The sequence below is a fragment of the Taudactylus pleione genome, unplaced genomic scaffold (assembly GCF_031769625.1).
Source record: "Taudactylus pleione unplaced genomic scaffold, aTauple2 ptg000038l, whole genome shotgun sequence".
In the NCBI taxonomy this organism is placed as follows: Eukaryota; Metazoa; Chordata; class Amphibia; order Anura; family Myobatrachidae; genus Taudactylus; species Taudactylus pleione.
In genome coordinates, this window is record NW_028284440.1 from 5,133,950 (window position 1) to 5,148,262 (window position 14,313).

Consider the following 14,313-nt stretch of genomic DNA (forward strand, 5'->3'; position numbering starts at 1 on the left):
GAACGGAGCCCAAGGACAAAATTCACCCCAGCCTGTGTATGTTCTATAACTACTGTCCTTAGAAGGGAAGCAGGGGGCGCTGGAATACCGCTCTGAGTGTGCGAAGTGTCACACTCCAGTCAGCACAGCGCTGCTAACCCCATTAATAGAACTGACACTACTTATATCGGCAGGTGGCTCTAGGCCTTCATGATATGAAGTGTACACAAGGGCCCCTTAGAGACTAATTTTATTGAGATATGCGACAATAATATGGAGTACCAGAATTGATATTGAGAAGGGTACCTGTACTTAGACATATAACGCGTTTGTCATCCCAAGTATTCATACAAGGAATGGGTGTCTAATAAGTTTGCTACCAAGTAATAATAGGTCCTCTGAACAGGGCGCTGTAGATATAGACTGACGGAAACCGAACTATAACCCCAGGAGGGTGTAAGTACGTATCTTTATATACATTTGTGGACATACAAGAAGGCCCCAGGACATGTATAGGGTCCATACTGGAAGCAATGCCTAAGAGTATCACTATGTAAGCCGCATCACATGACTAGTTTATAGAGCACCATATAATATGTATGGAACTAGCCTACAGCTTCTGGTAAGCCCAGGCGGCTTTCGCATGCGTGGAATTATAGGTAAACCTAATGATAGAGGAAGTATAGGCATACCTACACATATACATAAATATATATATGAATGTATACACACACACACAACTCAAACCCCAAGGAGAGATAGTGTAAAGCGGAGTTATTGTACCAACTAGCGCATCAGGAGAGCCAGCAACCAATCGCAGCCTCCTTCTTTCAATATGCTAGGTATCCGACATAAAACTGATAAGAACAGATCCTACCTCTGCTCTTATGGTAAGGCTAAGAAGCGATATCCACATATGGATACGCGTACCTCATACAAATATATATATATATATATATATATATATTACACATACATACACCCACATATATGTACACACATACACACACGTGGCTTACCTCCACTCAGGGAGACTGCTCATGTGCCGCATGTGGCCGTCATTCTGCTACTGCGTAGGGGCAGGATATTTTAGCAGCGTGCTGTCCCCGACTGGTTTTGCATAAAGCGGAAGCATTCAAGGCTCCTAATGCAAAACCCCTCATTAACTGAACCTCTCTCCTGCTAGACCGGAGAGGGTTCATGGGAGCACTGATGTTGTTCTAGGCCTACAGTTCCCGGTATTCCCAGGCGGTCGTAGGCTGCTATGGCAGGGCGTGCCGGTCATACATCGCTACATTGGGGAGCTGCATTTGGTATAACGTTAAGGCTATTAGCCCTATGCTATAGACTAGCCAATAGGGAAGCCTGCTCAGCAGCGTCTCCTCCTGAGTTTAGATGAGAGCTGCTAATAGCTATTTGGTGGTTTCACTGGGGACTGAACCCAGGACCTGCTGTCTGTAATCCAGATGTGATAACCACTACACTATGAAACCTCAGGTAGTGCTGCAAGCACAGGGAGTACACACAAACTCCACACAGCAAAGGGCTGCGGAGGGATCTGAGCCTACAACGTCAGCGCTGAAAGGCAGTCATGTCAACCATTATCTGTTATAGAACAATGATAGCAGAACCACGCTGCTCTATGTCCAGCAGGTCTGTAACTTTGACTGTGCCTCAGCTGCCTATACTAGCTCGCCCTTTGAAAAGGCAGACACAGCGCTCCTGTTATGGAGAATGTCGGGCCTCCACGCGGTGCTTAAGATGATTCTTTGCACTTGCTGCCTGGGGCACATAGACTGTACTGGGAAATACAGGGCAAGAGGGTGCACGGTGCAACAGAGACTCTCCCGCTATCATCGCACCACTCCCCTAATCAGAGACCTGACTCGCAAGCCGTGGTTCTATAATCCGCGGTGCAGCGTCTCCTCCTGTAACAAGAGGAGGGACATTGCAGGTAGACAGGCGCGCTGTAGCGGCGTCTAACGGGCGCGCGGGAGATCAACCCGGCGCCGGTGTTCTTTTAAGCACTGGCGCGGTGATTACAGACAGCCGCTGAACGGCTCTGTTAGGGTGCGCGGTGCATGCACTGAAGCGGTGTCCACGAGCCCCTGACAATGCCGTCGCCGGAGCTTCTACATTACAAGCCCCGGCGCAGTACAGGGAAGCTCCTGCTAGTGGCGCGCCTACCGCAGCTACCCCCTCCTGCTCCCCTCTGGGGAGGAGGACCCGGACTGCGGCCTGTCAGCGCTGCATTGACCTTGCTGCAGTGCAGAGCACTGAGGGGCAGAGCCCGCCTTAACGCTGAGCCACAGACGCTTTACAAATGGCACCGCTGAAATGGCGGGCTTAACAGTGACCGCTAGCGGCATGTCACTGAGCCCAGCTAACGTCTATGCTAATCAGGAGCAGTGGTCATACTTACGGACTGCTGCGGCCGGGATGCTGGGCTGAGGGGGCGGCGTGGAACCCGGACACATGCCGGTGTTAGCAGTGGCGGGTCCTCGCAGGGTCAGATGACTCCATTATGTGTGCCCCCTCCTTAGGGTCACCGGACACAGGCTGCAGTAGCCGTGTGGTGCCCTTCCCGGCGGCTCCCACGTAGCAGGCAGACTGCCACAGTAAGCAGCCTGCCTGTCCTCAGTGCTTGTCTAATAACTAAAAATATATATGAGAAAGGCTGGAGACAGCCTGATGTGCGACCGGCTCTCTCGGGCACATTCTAAAAACTGGGGCTGATGTGGCATAGAGGGGGAGGAGCCAGTCACACTACTAGATTATTTAAAGTGCCAGGCTCTGCTCTACCACCGTCTATACCCCACTGTCTTGAACTCCAGTGTCCCCTAGTGGATGAAGGAGAAATCACAAATGGGTTTGATTTTATATAAAAAAAATTTATGCAACCCTGGAAGGAAGTTTTTTCCCTACCGGATCCGCCCACTGGGTATATAGGTCCCCTTCTCCTAACCCTCCTCAGTCTTTTGAGAGTCTCCTCACCTCTTAAGGAAAAAAACAAAAACCTACATTAGGGAGGATAAATTATAGGTTGTTATGAAGTATTTCGAAGAAATTAAATTATCGGTAAATTATAATTTGCAGTTTTCTTTTTCCTACTTCATGGCAGCCATTACTCTGAGATATACCAAAGCATAATATATACCGCGGGTAAAATAAGTATTGAACACATCAATACTTTTCTTAGTAACTAGATTTGTATTGGGGCTATGGTAAGGAAATTTTCCCAAATGTCAGCAACAACCCATGCAATCCACACATGCAAAGAAATCAAACCATAGATGTCCATAAATGAAGTTGTGTAATAATGTGAAATTACACAGGGGGGGGGGGGAAAGAAAAAAAAAAAAAAAAAGGAGTATTGCACATGAAGAAAGGGAGGTACAAAAAAAGTCATGGACAGCAGAGACACCAGTTGAAATCTATTAGTACTGCGAAAGCAATCCTGCCCCTTGTCAGCGCAAATTAACATAAGCTGGTTCAGTCCCAACTGATGGCCTATAAAAAAAATGGTGTCATACAAGAAACATCTCATGATGGGTAAAAGAAAAGAGCTCTCTCAAGACCTTTGCAACCTTATTGTTGCAAAACATACTGATGGCATTGGTTACAGAAGAATTTCTAAACTTCTGAATGTTCCAGTGAGCACTGTTGGGGCCATAATCTGGAAGTGGAAATAACATTTCACCATAAACCACCCACGACCAGGTGCTCCTCGCAAGATTTTTGACAGAGTAGTGAAAATAATCAGAAGAGTTGTCCAAAACCCAAGGACCGCTTGTGGAGAGCTTCAGAAAGACCTGGATTTAGCAGGTACAATTGTTTCAAAGAAAACAAAAAGTAATGCACTCAACCAGCATGGCCTGTATGCATGCTCACCACGCAAGACTCCATTGCTGAAGAAAAAGCATGTTGAAGCTCGTTTAAAGTTTGCTGCACAACATTTGGCCAAACCTGTGAAATACTGGGAGAATATACTATTCTGTCCATATTTGTCAGAGGCTAGTATCAGCAACAGCCGAGTAATAGTATCGGAGGGCAAAAGCAGCTCCATTATGTCCGATGCGCGGCACCATCTTTATCCTCTCACCCCTCGGGTGAACTCTGGCGTCATGCTGCCGCTGGGACAGCCGCGTCATCGGGACTTACGCCCACCACTAGCCATCCTCAGCACTTGCTCTGCACTTTCGCCCACCATTCCACGTGGGGGAGAACAGCTAACAGCTGGATACCTGCAGTTCTCACCGGAATGCACCGGATCCATTTAGATAAGCCTAAGCCTCTCCCCAGGGTGCTACCCTCTTCCAGTTTGCAGCTACCAGAGGCGCATTTACTGGGAATAAATTGAGGCAAGTGCCCTTTAGAACAAAACAGCAAACTTCCTACACTCCCTTCTAACTAGGAGACAGGAAAAAGACTGAGGAAGGTTAGGAGGACGAGACCTATACACCCTAAATTGTCGGACCTTGTAGGGAAAAAACTTCCTGTCTAATACTAGGAGAAGGGGATGTAATCTCAGAAGTGGCTGCCATGAAGTAGGAAGATGGTGAAGTGGAAAACATTTTTTTTAAGTTTTTAGGTCATATTATTGAGATATGAGTCCTCTGGTCACACAGTATCCAGACTGCTATTTCTAAGGATTCCCAGTCCCACAAAACTCTTGAGGTTGCCAAAATAGTAATCTCAGGGAAGCACCTTTTCCTGCCTCCCTCCCCCTCCCTTTCAGTAGCACTAACTTGTCTAATTGATCAATACCCAGGATTTGGGTAGAGGTTGCAGAAAAGGGTGCTTCCGTGAGATTACTTTATTGGCAACCTCAAGAGTTTTGTTAGAATAGGCTGGGTTGCTTGACACCAAAAATATTATTTTATAGATACAGTACCTTGCACAGGTTTAGTGACTTCCTTGACATTTTCAATCAAGTTGGTTTCTTCCACAGAGCTTTGTTTTTTTTGCTCAGTAACAGGTTTTAACTTTTGCCTGAGAGGTCTAAGCTCGAAAGCCTGAAATGATTTTACAGGAGGTTTCTCTTCAACCAGTAACACAGGCACCACCTCATCAGCAATACATTTGTCTACTTGAATAGATGGTTCTACAGTGTTTTCCACAACAGTTTCCTCTTTCACGTGTTCTTCTTTGAGAGCTAATTTTTCATCCTTGTTAATGGACTCAAGTTCAAGTTTTATCTGCTTATATTTATAAAGCAGATCTTCAAAGCTCTCTTCACAGCTTTCATTTTTCAGTAGACGTGCAGATTTCCTAAGTGGAGACCTTACAATACTTTTAACTGGAAGGCTTGTTGAGAAAATATAAATATGAATGAAGTACTATTGCTAACAATTAAAAAATAAATCAATATTCTAATACTTGTACAAAATGCACCATACTATTGCTATCACTTCCTATTAAAACAAAAAAAACTAAAATTTAACATACTGGACAACTGATACTCATACCACTTTCAGACAGAAAAAGGCAAAAACCCGGGTTTAACGTGCCGGGTTGTTTTGCCGGTCCCTGCCTGTACCCCCCCCCCCCCTTCAGACAGAAACGCAAATTACCAGGTCATACATTTCTACCCGATTATTTGCTGATAAACACAGGTATTTCTTATGTATGAAAGGGTCAACCCGGGTCTAAATTCCCAGGTCTCCGACCCTGGTAAATTCCTGGGTCGAGGTCAGGTTGACCATTTCAGACAGAAAAAAAAAAAAACCTGTGTTAATCAGCAAATTACAGAGTAGAAATGTATGACCCGGTAATGTGGTTCTCTGTCTGAAAGGGGTATCAATGAATTATCTTGACCAGTGACAACAAGGACACACATAAAAGAAAAGCTTTAAAATGTAAGAATAATGAAATGGAGCATTGCATTTGACAACATACAAAAGATTATTAAAATGAGATGTTACTAAACCAACTGTATATTACCAACGCTAACATTCTACTACTACTCGATTCAAATATCCAATTTTCCTTTCTCTTCATGCTCCTTAACATTAATATTCTTCAAGGGGACATAAGTATCAGTTGAACTCAAATCGACTAATTTCTAGTGAGAACGCCCAGTTGCATTCCAGTTATGGCCCTTGACTTGCAAATAGAAATGTACCGTAACCGAAATGCAAATGCGTGGCTCTGAAACAAGTGCTAAACAAAAAATACACTCCACCAATGGACATGCATTCAAAACTGCGTCACTCCCATAGTTTCTATTTTAAATACCCTGCCATCCACTTGTTCCAGGGTTGACTGAGCATAAGTGAGAGGCAGAGGTCAAGTTCATCAGCAGGTATCAAGATCCTGCTTAACACAACATTGGTTAAATAAATATATAATTATATACACACACATTTATATATTATCAGCGGGAGCTGTAATCAGTTGGCGGACCGGCACCAATCAACACTGCTGACACCTGGACCCCCCTTGGTAGTCCTGACTGGACCGGCCCTCCTTTTGTGTGAAACTGGGTGCAGGAAGAGCGGTGGGCCGCAGAGATAGCTTGGGCACCATAGCAGCCGCACCCATAGTAGTAACGCCACTGTTTGCATGCAGTGGGGCCCTTTTCAGTTCAATGGAATGGGCTTATAGGCAAAGACAATGCAAACAAAGGCTGCAGATGCACTTCAAGGTTTAGTCTTCAACACAGGCAACATCGGGTATTCTATCTATCTCATATATATATATATATATATATATATATATATATATATATATATATATATATATATATACATACATACATACATACACACACACACACACACACACACACGTTGAGTCTCCCATATCCAAAATGCTTGGGACCAGGGGTATTTTGGATAACGGAATATTCCGTATTTTGGAAAATTTGCATATAATAAAGAAATATCTTGGGAATGGGACCCCAATATACACACAGAGTGCATTTATGTGTTATATACACCTTATACACACAGCCTGCAGGTAATTTTATACAATATTTTCAATAATTTTGTGGCTCAAGCAAAGTTTGGGTACATCCATGAAATTCATTTATGTTTCATATACACCTTATACACACAGCCTGAAGGTAATTTTATACAATATTTTTAATAATTTGTGCCTTAGACAAAGTTTGTGTACATTGAACCATCAAAAATCAAAGGATTCATTATCTCAGTCATGCCAAAATTATTCCGTATTTCGGAATATTTGGATATGGGAGACTCAACCTGTATATATATATTACACACACACACACATTTATTAAGTTTGTTCTTTTTAAAAACCATGTTAAGGGCAGCATTCAGAAAACACAAGAAAAATATAGCTGATGCGCAAAGTGCCCATGTGTCACTACCCAACTGTATGATCACCAAGGGTTGGCAGTTAGCCAAGTCTGTCACAAAACAAATTGCCCCAATTCTAACATATATGCAAACCCTCAAACAACAAGTTGCCTGAAAATAATCCATTAGTTTTAAGTATGTTCACGAGTCCGGTTGGCAGATGAGACATTCATGTGTATGCTATCATTTGCTTATTGAACTCAATGCAATCATGAGTGCAAAACAACCATTTTGGTCCAATTTGGTTAGCCACCAGTGGGTATAACTGCAAATTAAACTTGGAAACCACTTTAAGAACAATCTCAAGTTCTCCTGTTAAAGGACCAAGTCAGCTGTCCCAAATTATAGAACAAAGCAGGAAGAATGTACAGTCCATGCTGAAAAATGGCACAGCCAATTGCTACCAACTAAAACCAGAAACAAATACAAGAGAAAAGAAAGTCCTATCCCCATTCACAGGCCAAACAAGATTACTCTACTTTCTGCCGCAGGGAAAGAACCAAGAACAGGTTCTACAAGTTGTCTTACCTCACGGTGGCGAAGGAACAGACATCAGTCATCTGCTGTGACATAAGGCATTCTAAGAATTAAAAACTGTCCTATTTTACGTAAAGGGAAATTCACATTTGTACAATGATCCTATTAATCTGCCAATCCTAATGTAACATAAAGGTAAAGGCTCAACCATGCCCTGGACTTTTTATTATCCAGTCAGGCCCCTAAGTGTAAGAAACCCTTGTGCTAGATTATATTGAGGTTGTAGAATTTGATTAACTATAATTTATCACCTTTCCTTGAAAGTCAGGACAACTTTTATATGAGAATGTTACTCAGAATTTGATTTTTGCAGTATTAATACAGAAAACCAACCTATGTCATTAATCACTATGTAATCGGATGTCATGTTTGCAGCAAAATATACTAAAGAAGTTTTCTATTTTAAACTCCTGTTTTATAAAGCCCAAAAGCCAGTAACAATGTACATCGGTACTGGCTTTGGAGGAACAAGGAAGGGTAAGCTAGGGGTAGATAGGGATAGTTCACATCACGGGCCAAGTGCTTTAATATCAGAACCCACTTTAATAATCATTTATTGCTTTTACAGGTGCCACTAATCTTATTTTATTTTCATAGCGCTCATTTCTCTTCGCAAACAGTTATTATTGAGCTGCTTTTAACCACATATCAGCGCGGTGAAACATCTTGATTTTATAGCATTCCCATTTAGAATACTTTTCTTTCTCCTCGGCAAAAACTACTTTACACACTACTCTATACTGTCATCATACATTCCCATTGATAATGACCTGCAGCTGAGCTTTAGACCTTAAAAAAAAAAAAAAAAAAAACACATCAGACTTTATTAAGGTCAGGTATACACTGGCTTTTTATGCGACACTGAACTATTGGACCTTAGTGTTAAAGCAATTTACATGCAATTTTACTAATATGAAGAGGTCACTATCTGTTTTTTTGAATGATAAACCGTATGTTTAGAAACGCTAGTAAACACATGGGTGGGTATGATGACATTACAAACAATGGAGCTATAGACCAATATACTTACATTGTAAAAACACTAGTAAAAGAATGTAACGAACGCCAGTGGGTATTGGGTGTTCGTTTTTAAAGCACATACTTATTTTGCAATATGTACATATCTTATGGGACTATTCTAAAGGCCTCCAGGAGGAGCTAACTGAAAACAGAGATAATTGTCACCTCGGTGGAGCTCGCTGGCTTGTAACTGAATAGCTCTGAGCACTTGCCCCTAAATATGTAAATTGACTCAATTCCAGATAGACAGAAAAGCACTTATTTTAACACCCAGGCCAACTCGAGGCACGGGACTCCAGTAGCTCTACTAGTTGGGAACAGAAGGGTTTAAATCAATAAGTATCCAGGAGTTGTCCATTAATGAGATGATCATCTGTGATGCACAGGACATCTACATACATTCAAGTATGTGAACTGTTTCTATATCACTTTTTTTTCCTGGTGTCCAAGGGGCCCATGTATCAAGCTGTTCATTACATAAAATTATTTAGAAACTACAGTTTTTGCATAAGTTTATGTATTGTTCTTATATACTAATAGCACAATGCAGGAGATTTCACAGAAATCTCTGGCATACTGCTAATTAGCACTTCAGATCGTAGTCCCCATTATTATCAATGGGGACTACGATCTGAGCTCTATGTACTAAACTTCAAAAAGCGAAGCTTTTCAGAGTTTAGCCCCAGTAGTTTACACCATTTTCAAATAGTAAAAAACTACTGTAAGCCTTTGGAGGCCCCAGAGGCAGGAGAGAGATCTTTCAATCTCTCACAGCCCCCGGCTGGCTTCGGAAGCTGACACTGTGCGCACGTGCAGTGTCAGCTTCCCCCGAAGAAGTCATTCACTTCTGTGAAAGTAGCCTCTAATTTGCCAGGGATATAACTCACAGGGACCACAACCGCAGTCCCTGGAAGTTCCACTTTATGAATACTTAATAATCATGGCAGTACCGACGATTATTAGTACATAGACCCCCATGCGCCGTATTCAATTGCTGGCGAAAAGTCGTTCTCTGCGAAAAGTTTTCGCTGATGACGTCATTTCACCTGTCTGAAACCCAAGTGGAAAGTCAATGCATTCAGATAGACAGAAAAGTTTTGCCTCTAAAAGGAGGCGGAAAAAAGTGCAGTTTTGGGGTGCAAAGTTGCGGGAAGCCCCGTGCAGTGTTAGGACAGTCCCCCAAAATGTAAACTGCGTAAAAAAAAAGTAAAAAAAAAACCAAAGACATTAGAACACCCCCAAAAAGTACTTTTGTTTTGGGGGCAAAAAAGTCAAGTTGGGGGACAAACATAAAAACTACTGAATTAGACTCCAGGGGGGTCCCCAAGTACGCCCCAGGTGTTTTTTCTTTGCAGGGTTTGCGGCAGGTGGTTTTTCCATGTTTTTTTAAAACTTCACTTTAGCAACTTTTAAATATGCTAGCCCCCATTTTCAGGTAACCCAAATTTGCTGGGACTAGTTAAGTGGAAGAAAAAATATTGCTAAATGCTATTCTTCAGCCCATATGCAAATACACTAAATAGCAAGTATTGAGACCATTTAAGTACCCCAAATACCTTCAGCAGGGATATTCAGGGGTATCCATAGTGATCCCCCATGTCAGTGCATCTTTTGGGAGGCATTAGGTTAATTTCCACAAATCTGACAGGACTTTTCGACGGGACACGTTCTCGCGTCCTTTGCAATTGAATAGGGCAAATCGCGGGGACAAGCGCGATACTTTTCTGGAAGCAAAACTGGCGAAGACGCCGAAAAGTCCGGGACTTTTCGCCAACAATTGAATACGGGCCTAGGTCTTAAATACTTCATTGGTAGAAAATATACACCAGGAAAAAAAAAAAAGGTCACTACAGTAAACAGTTCCTTCCAGAAAACTCTGCGTGATGCACGGGACTCTATATAGACGAAATAATTATCTGGGCAAGCCGTCTGATATTAGTGGATCGCCCAGATAATTGTACTATGCATGCGGCTGACTGATCCAAAAATACTGATCCATCGAGCATGCTGAATCGTCCAGCATGTCCATCCGATGCAATATTTCGTAAGATAAACATCGGCCGCACGGGGCAGTGTATGCACTGCTGCAGCCAACATACATTTTGCCTGTTCCTTCACAGGGAAGGAACAAGGAAATGTCTCCTCCTCTGTGGAGGGGCACAGATATTCGTGCCAACACACTGAGATATCTCACAGTGTATGTCCATGGTATCTGCTGGGTGTCAGACTGCCAAATAAACTGTTGGTTAGTCTGACAGGCATTTTATCTGCGAGTGTATGCCCAGCATTAGTCAGAAGTTCCAAAACTGAGTGTTGCAGGGCATTTGCAAGGGTGCCATGGGTTGATGATCCTGGATTAAATACATTTATTTATGGTCAATGTGACAGGCAGAACCAGTGCCGATTGCAGTCAAATGTTAACTATATATGGACAAACAGAAGCACAACCCTGTCCACCACCACTTAACCAAAGAATGACATAAGCACAATAACTATCTGATTGTGCTATAGGAAAAATGCTGATACTCTAGAGCGCCGTGATTCATGACAGTTTGGGAACCACTGATCTAACCTATTTCAAACATAAGAGCCATATTGTCTTGACAGTGTTTGCCAAATGGAGATTTTACTTCCCAATGATTTGACAATATATTCCCTACATGAACCCTAGTTTTATGAAGGGTATAAAACACTGCTCTTCCTACAAAGCCCTTGAGCTTATAACACCTTAATGCCATAAAAGTAAAATAAGAAGCAGACACACTTAAGATACATCACAGTATGTAAAAGACAACTCTGTCATGAGATGTAGTTGGGATCCCGGCGGTCAGAATGCCAGCAGTCACAATAACTGTGCCAGATTCTCGACAGCAGTTGAGATCCCAGCTCCACAATCCCGAAAGCCGGCATCCTGACGAGAACTCTAAAGCTGCATACACACGTAAAGGTTTTCTGTCCAACCAGCCAACTAGTTGATTGGTTGGAATGAAAATCTGGTAACATATGGGAGTAACTGATAAGCAGCAATTTGCTCCTAAATGCCAGAAAACCGATGAAAATGACAAGTTTGTTAAATGTTTGATCTAAACAATTTGTTCCAACAACAGTTTTTGTCCATTTTCCGGCGTTTGGGAGCAAATTGCTGATTGTCATTTGCTTTCATACCTTACCAGATTTTCATTCCAACCAATCAACTAGTTGGCTGGTTGGACAGAATGTTTAGATGTGTGGCAAGCTTTAGGCTTGGGGTTAGGCACTAGGGGGAGGGAGGGTTAGGCTGGGAGAAGGGAGGTTTAGTCATGCTGGGTACACTAAACGATGTGTACCCAGCACGATCTTGCCAATGACGGTGGTCTTGGCATGAGCAAGTGCATACACACTTGCCGATGTTGGGAGCGACGGCCATGCTGTATTCGGCAGCATGGCCCCCGCTGGCGGTATAGCCCGTCGGACCTGCATGCAGGTCCGACAGACGATGTCACTGGCAACGCGCATAGTCAGCGACACAGCCAGTACACATGAGCGTGTGTATCTGGCTTTATCCTGAGGGAGGAGGAAGGGTTAGGGTACTTACCATTAGGCATCAGGATGCTGATGTTGGTATTTTGAATACCGCCGGCATCCCATACCCAACCTGTCTGTCACATCTACTTTGCTGATAAATACTAGGTACAGTGGGTACAGGGAGCCCATGTAGGCGACAGCGGCCAGAGACGTGCTGAGTAACAGTGAGGCTGCCTCACAGACTAGGTGCCCGCACCGTGTACCTAACACTGGCCCTAGGGCACACCCGCTCAGAAGAAGGATACGTTTCCTGGGACACGGATCCCCCCAGGAGGAGCTGCTTAGTCTCTGTCCTCCCGGCTTCACTCCTCGCTCCCCCCAGCCTTGGTCCCAGGGGCGCCTCCCTCTGCCCCGGGAGCGGAACCGGCCCAGCGTGTCGTAGCTGCGCTCCCAGAACGAGGGCCTCGGTCCGCAGTCTCCCATGGACGGCGGCGGCTGCTGTTGTATCCGGGGAGGCGGCCGGTACTGCATCTTCGGCCTGTAGGCGTGAGGAGGCGGCGGCGGGGGCCGGTGAGAGCGGGTGCGGTATTGCTGTGGAAGGGTGCGGGAGCTGTGCCGGTGCCGGACGAGCTGGGGGCTATCGGGTCGGACGCTGTCATCGCTGATCTCTCCGTCCTCCAGCTCGCCTTCCTCCCGCGGTGAGGCGGGGCGCGGGCCGGGCTCGGACATCGTGCTGAGCGGCCCCGGGACTCCCGTGCGTACGATCAGGAGTCAGCTGCTACGAGATTCTGACCTGGCTGCAGCTACTACCGGGAGCGCTCAGCACTCTCGCGAGATCTGCCCATTGCACCCGACGTCAGTGTCCGAGATCCGCAATAGGGTAATTTCCCGTCAGGTGACGGCGACTCATCATCGTGGGAATGTGATATGAGTTTTGCAGCTGTGGAAGGGGCGGCTCTGAATGAAGCCGGGGGTTGCTGGCTGCTGCCACTTCTCACTGTGTGGACTGCACGTGCTTGGTTAGGGATTGTTCCCTTTCAATAAGTCACAGGTTCTCAAACTCGGTCCTCAAGACCCCAAACAGTACATGTTTTCCAGGTCTCACAGAATCGTAAGTGAAATAAATAGCTCCACCTATGTCAGTGAGTAATGAATATACCTGTGCACCTGCTATGTGACCTGCAAAACGTGAACTGTGTGGGGTCCTGAGCAGCGCCGGATTAAGGATTGTGGGGGCCCCGGAGCAACTAAATTGTGGGGGCCCCATAGGAAAAAAAAAAGTAAACTGCAGGAGTTAGAGTGAGGGGGATTTTATATATATATACACACACAGTATATATATTAAATAGATAGATAAATAAATTGAGATATCTAAATATATATATTTAGATAAAGAGAGATATAGATACAGTAAAGACAGAGTGGGGGGGAGGGGGAGAAAGGGACAAGGAGGGAGAGAGAGATGGGGTGGAAGTGAGACAGAGAGGGATGGGGTGGGAGACAAAGAGGGAAATAGAGGAAGGGAGAGGGAGGAGGGGACAGAGGGGGAGAGAGATGGAGGAAGGGAGCTCACACACTAACCTCTTGCAGCTGCAGCAAGGCAACCCATGAACCTTCTGATGGGGCAGGCACTTCACTGCATTAAGCCCCACCCCCTACTCGTGCACCCGCGAATCGCGGCATTGTCAACAAGGGGGCAGGACTTCCACACAGCCACTGTCGGGTGAAACAGTGGCAGTGAGGCTGTGATGCTGCCGAGACCGGAAGCTGACCAGGGTGAGTGGCCAGGTTCCAATCATTATTGTCGTCAGTGTGGGGGCCCCTGGACGATCGCCCCGCTCACCCCTCCTATAATCCGGCCCTGGTCCTGAGGACCGAGTTTGAGAACCACTGCAATGTTATCCTGACGACATTTACTATCCACGTGGACATCTATTGGGATTAGTAA

General features: G+C 44.7%; 1 protein-coding gene across 1 annotated transcript in view; it reads right to left on the reverse strand.

Annotated features, from left to right (window-relative positions):
- ZFC3H1 (zinc finger C3H1-type containing) overlaps positions 1 to 13,202 on the reverse strand; it is a 134,451-nt gene extending 121,249 nt beyond the window's left edge. Inside the window, exons 1-2 of the mRNA XM_088452529.1 lie at positions 12,671 to 13,202; positions 4,874 to 5,278 (exon numbers count right to left, since the gene is read on the reverse strand). Of these exons, the coding sequence (XP_088308655.1) occupies positions 4,874 to 5,278; positions 12,671 to 13,094 (829 nt within the window). The 5' untranslated portion in view covers positions 13,095 to 13,202. The remainder of the gene's footprint in view (positions 1 to 4,873; positions 5,279 to 12,670) is intronic.
- Between the last annotated feature and the right edge of the window lie 1,111 nt (positions 13,203 to 14,313).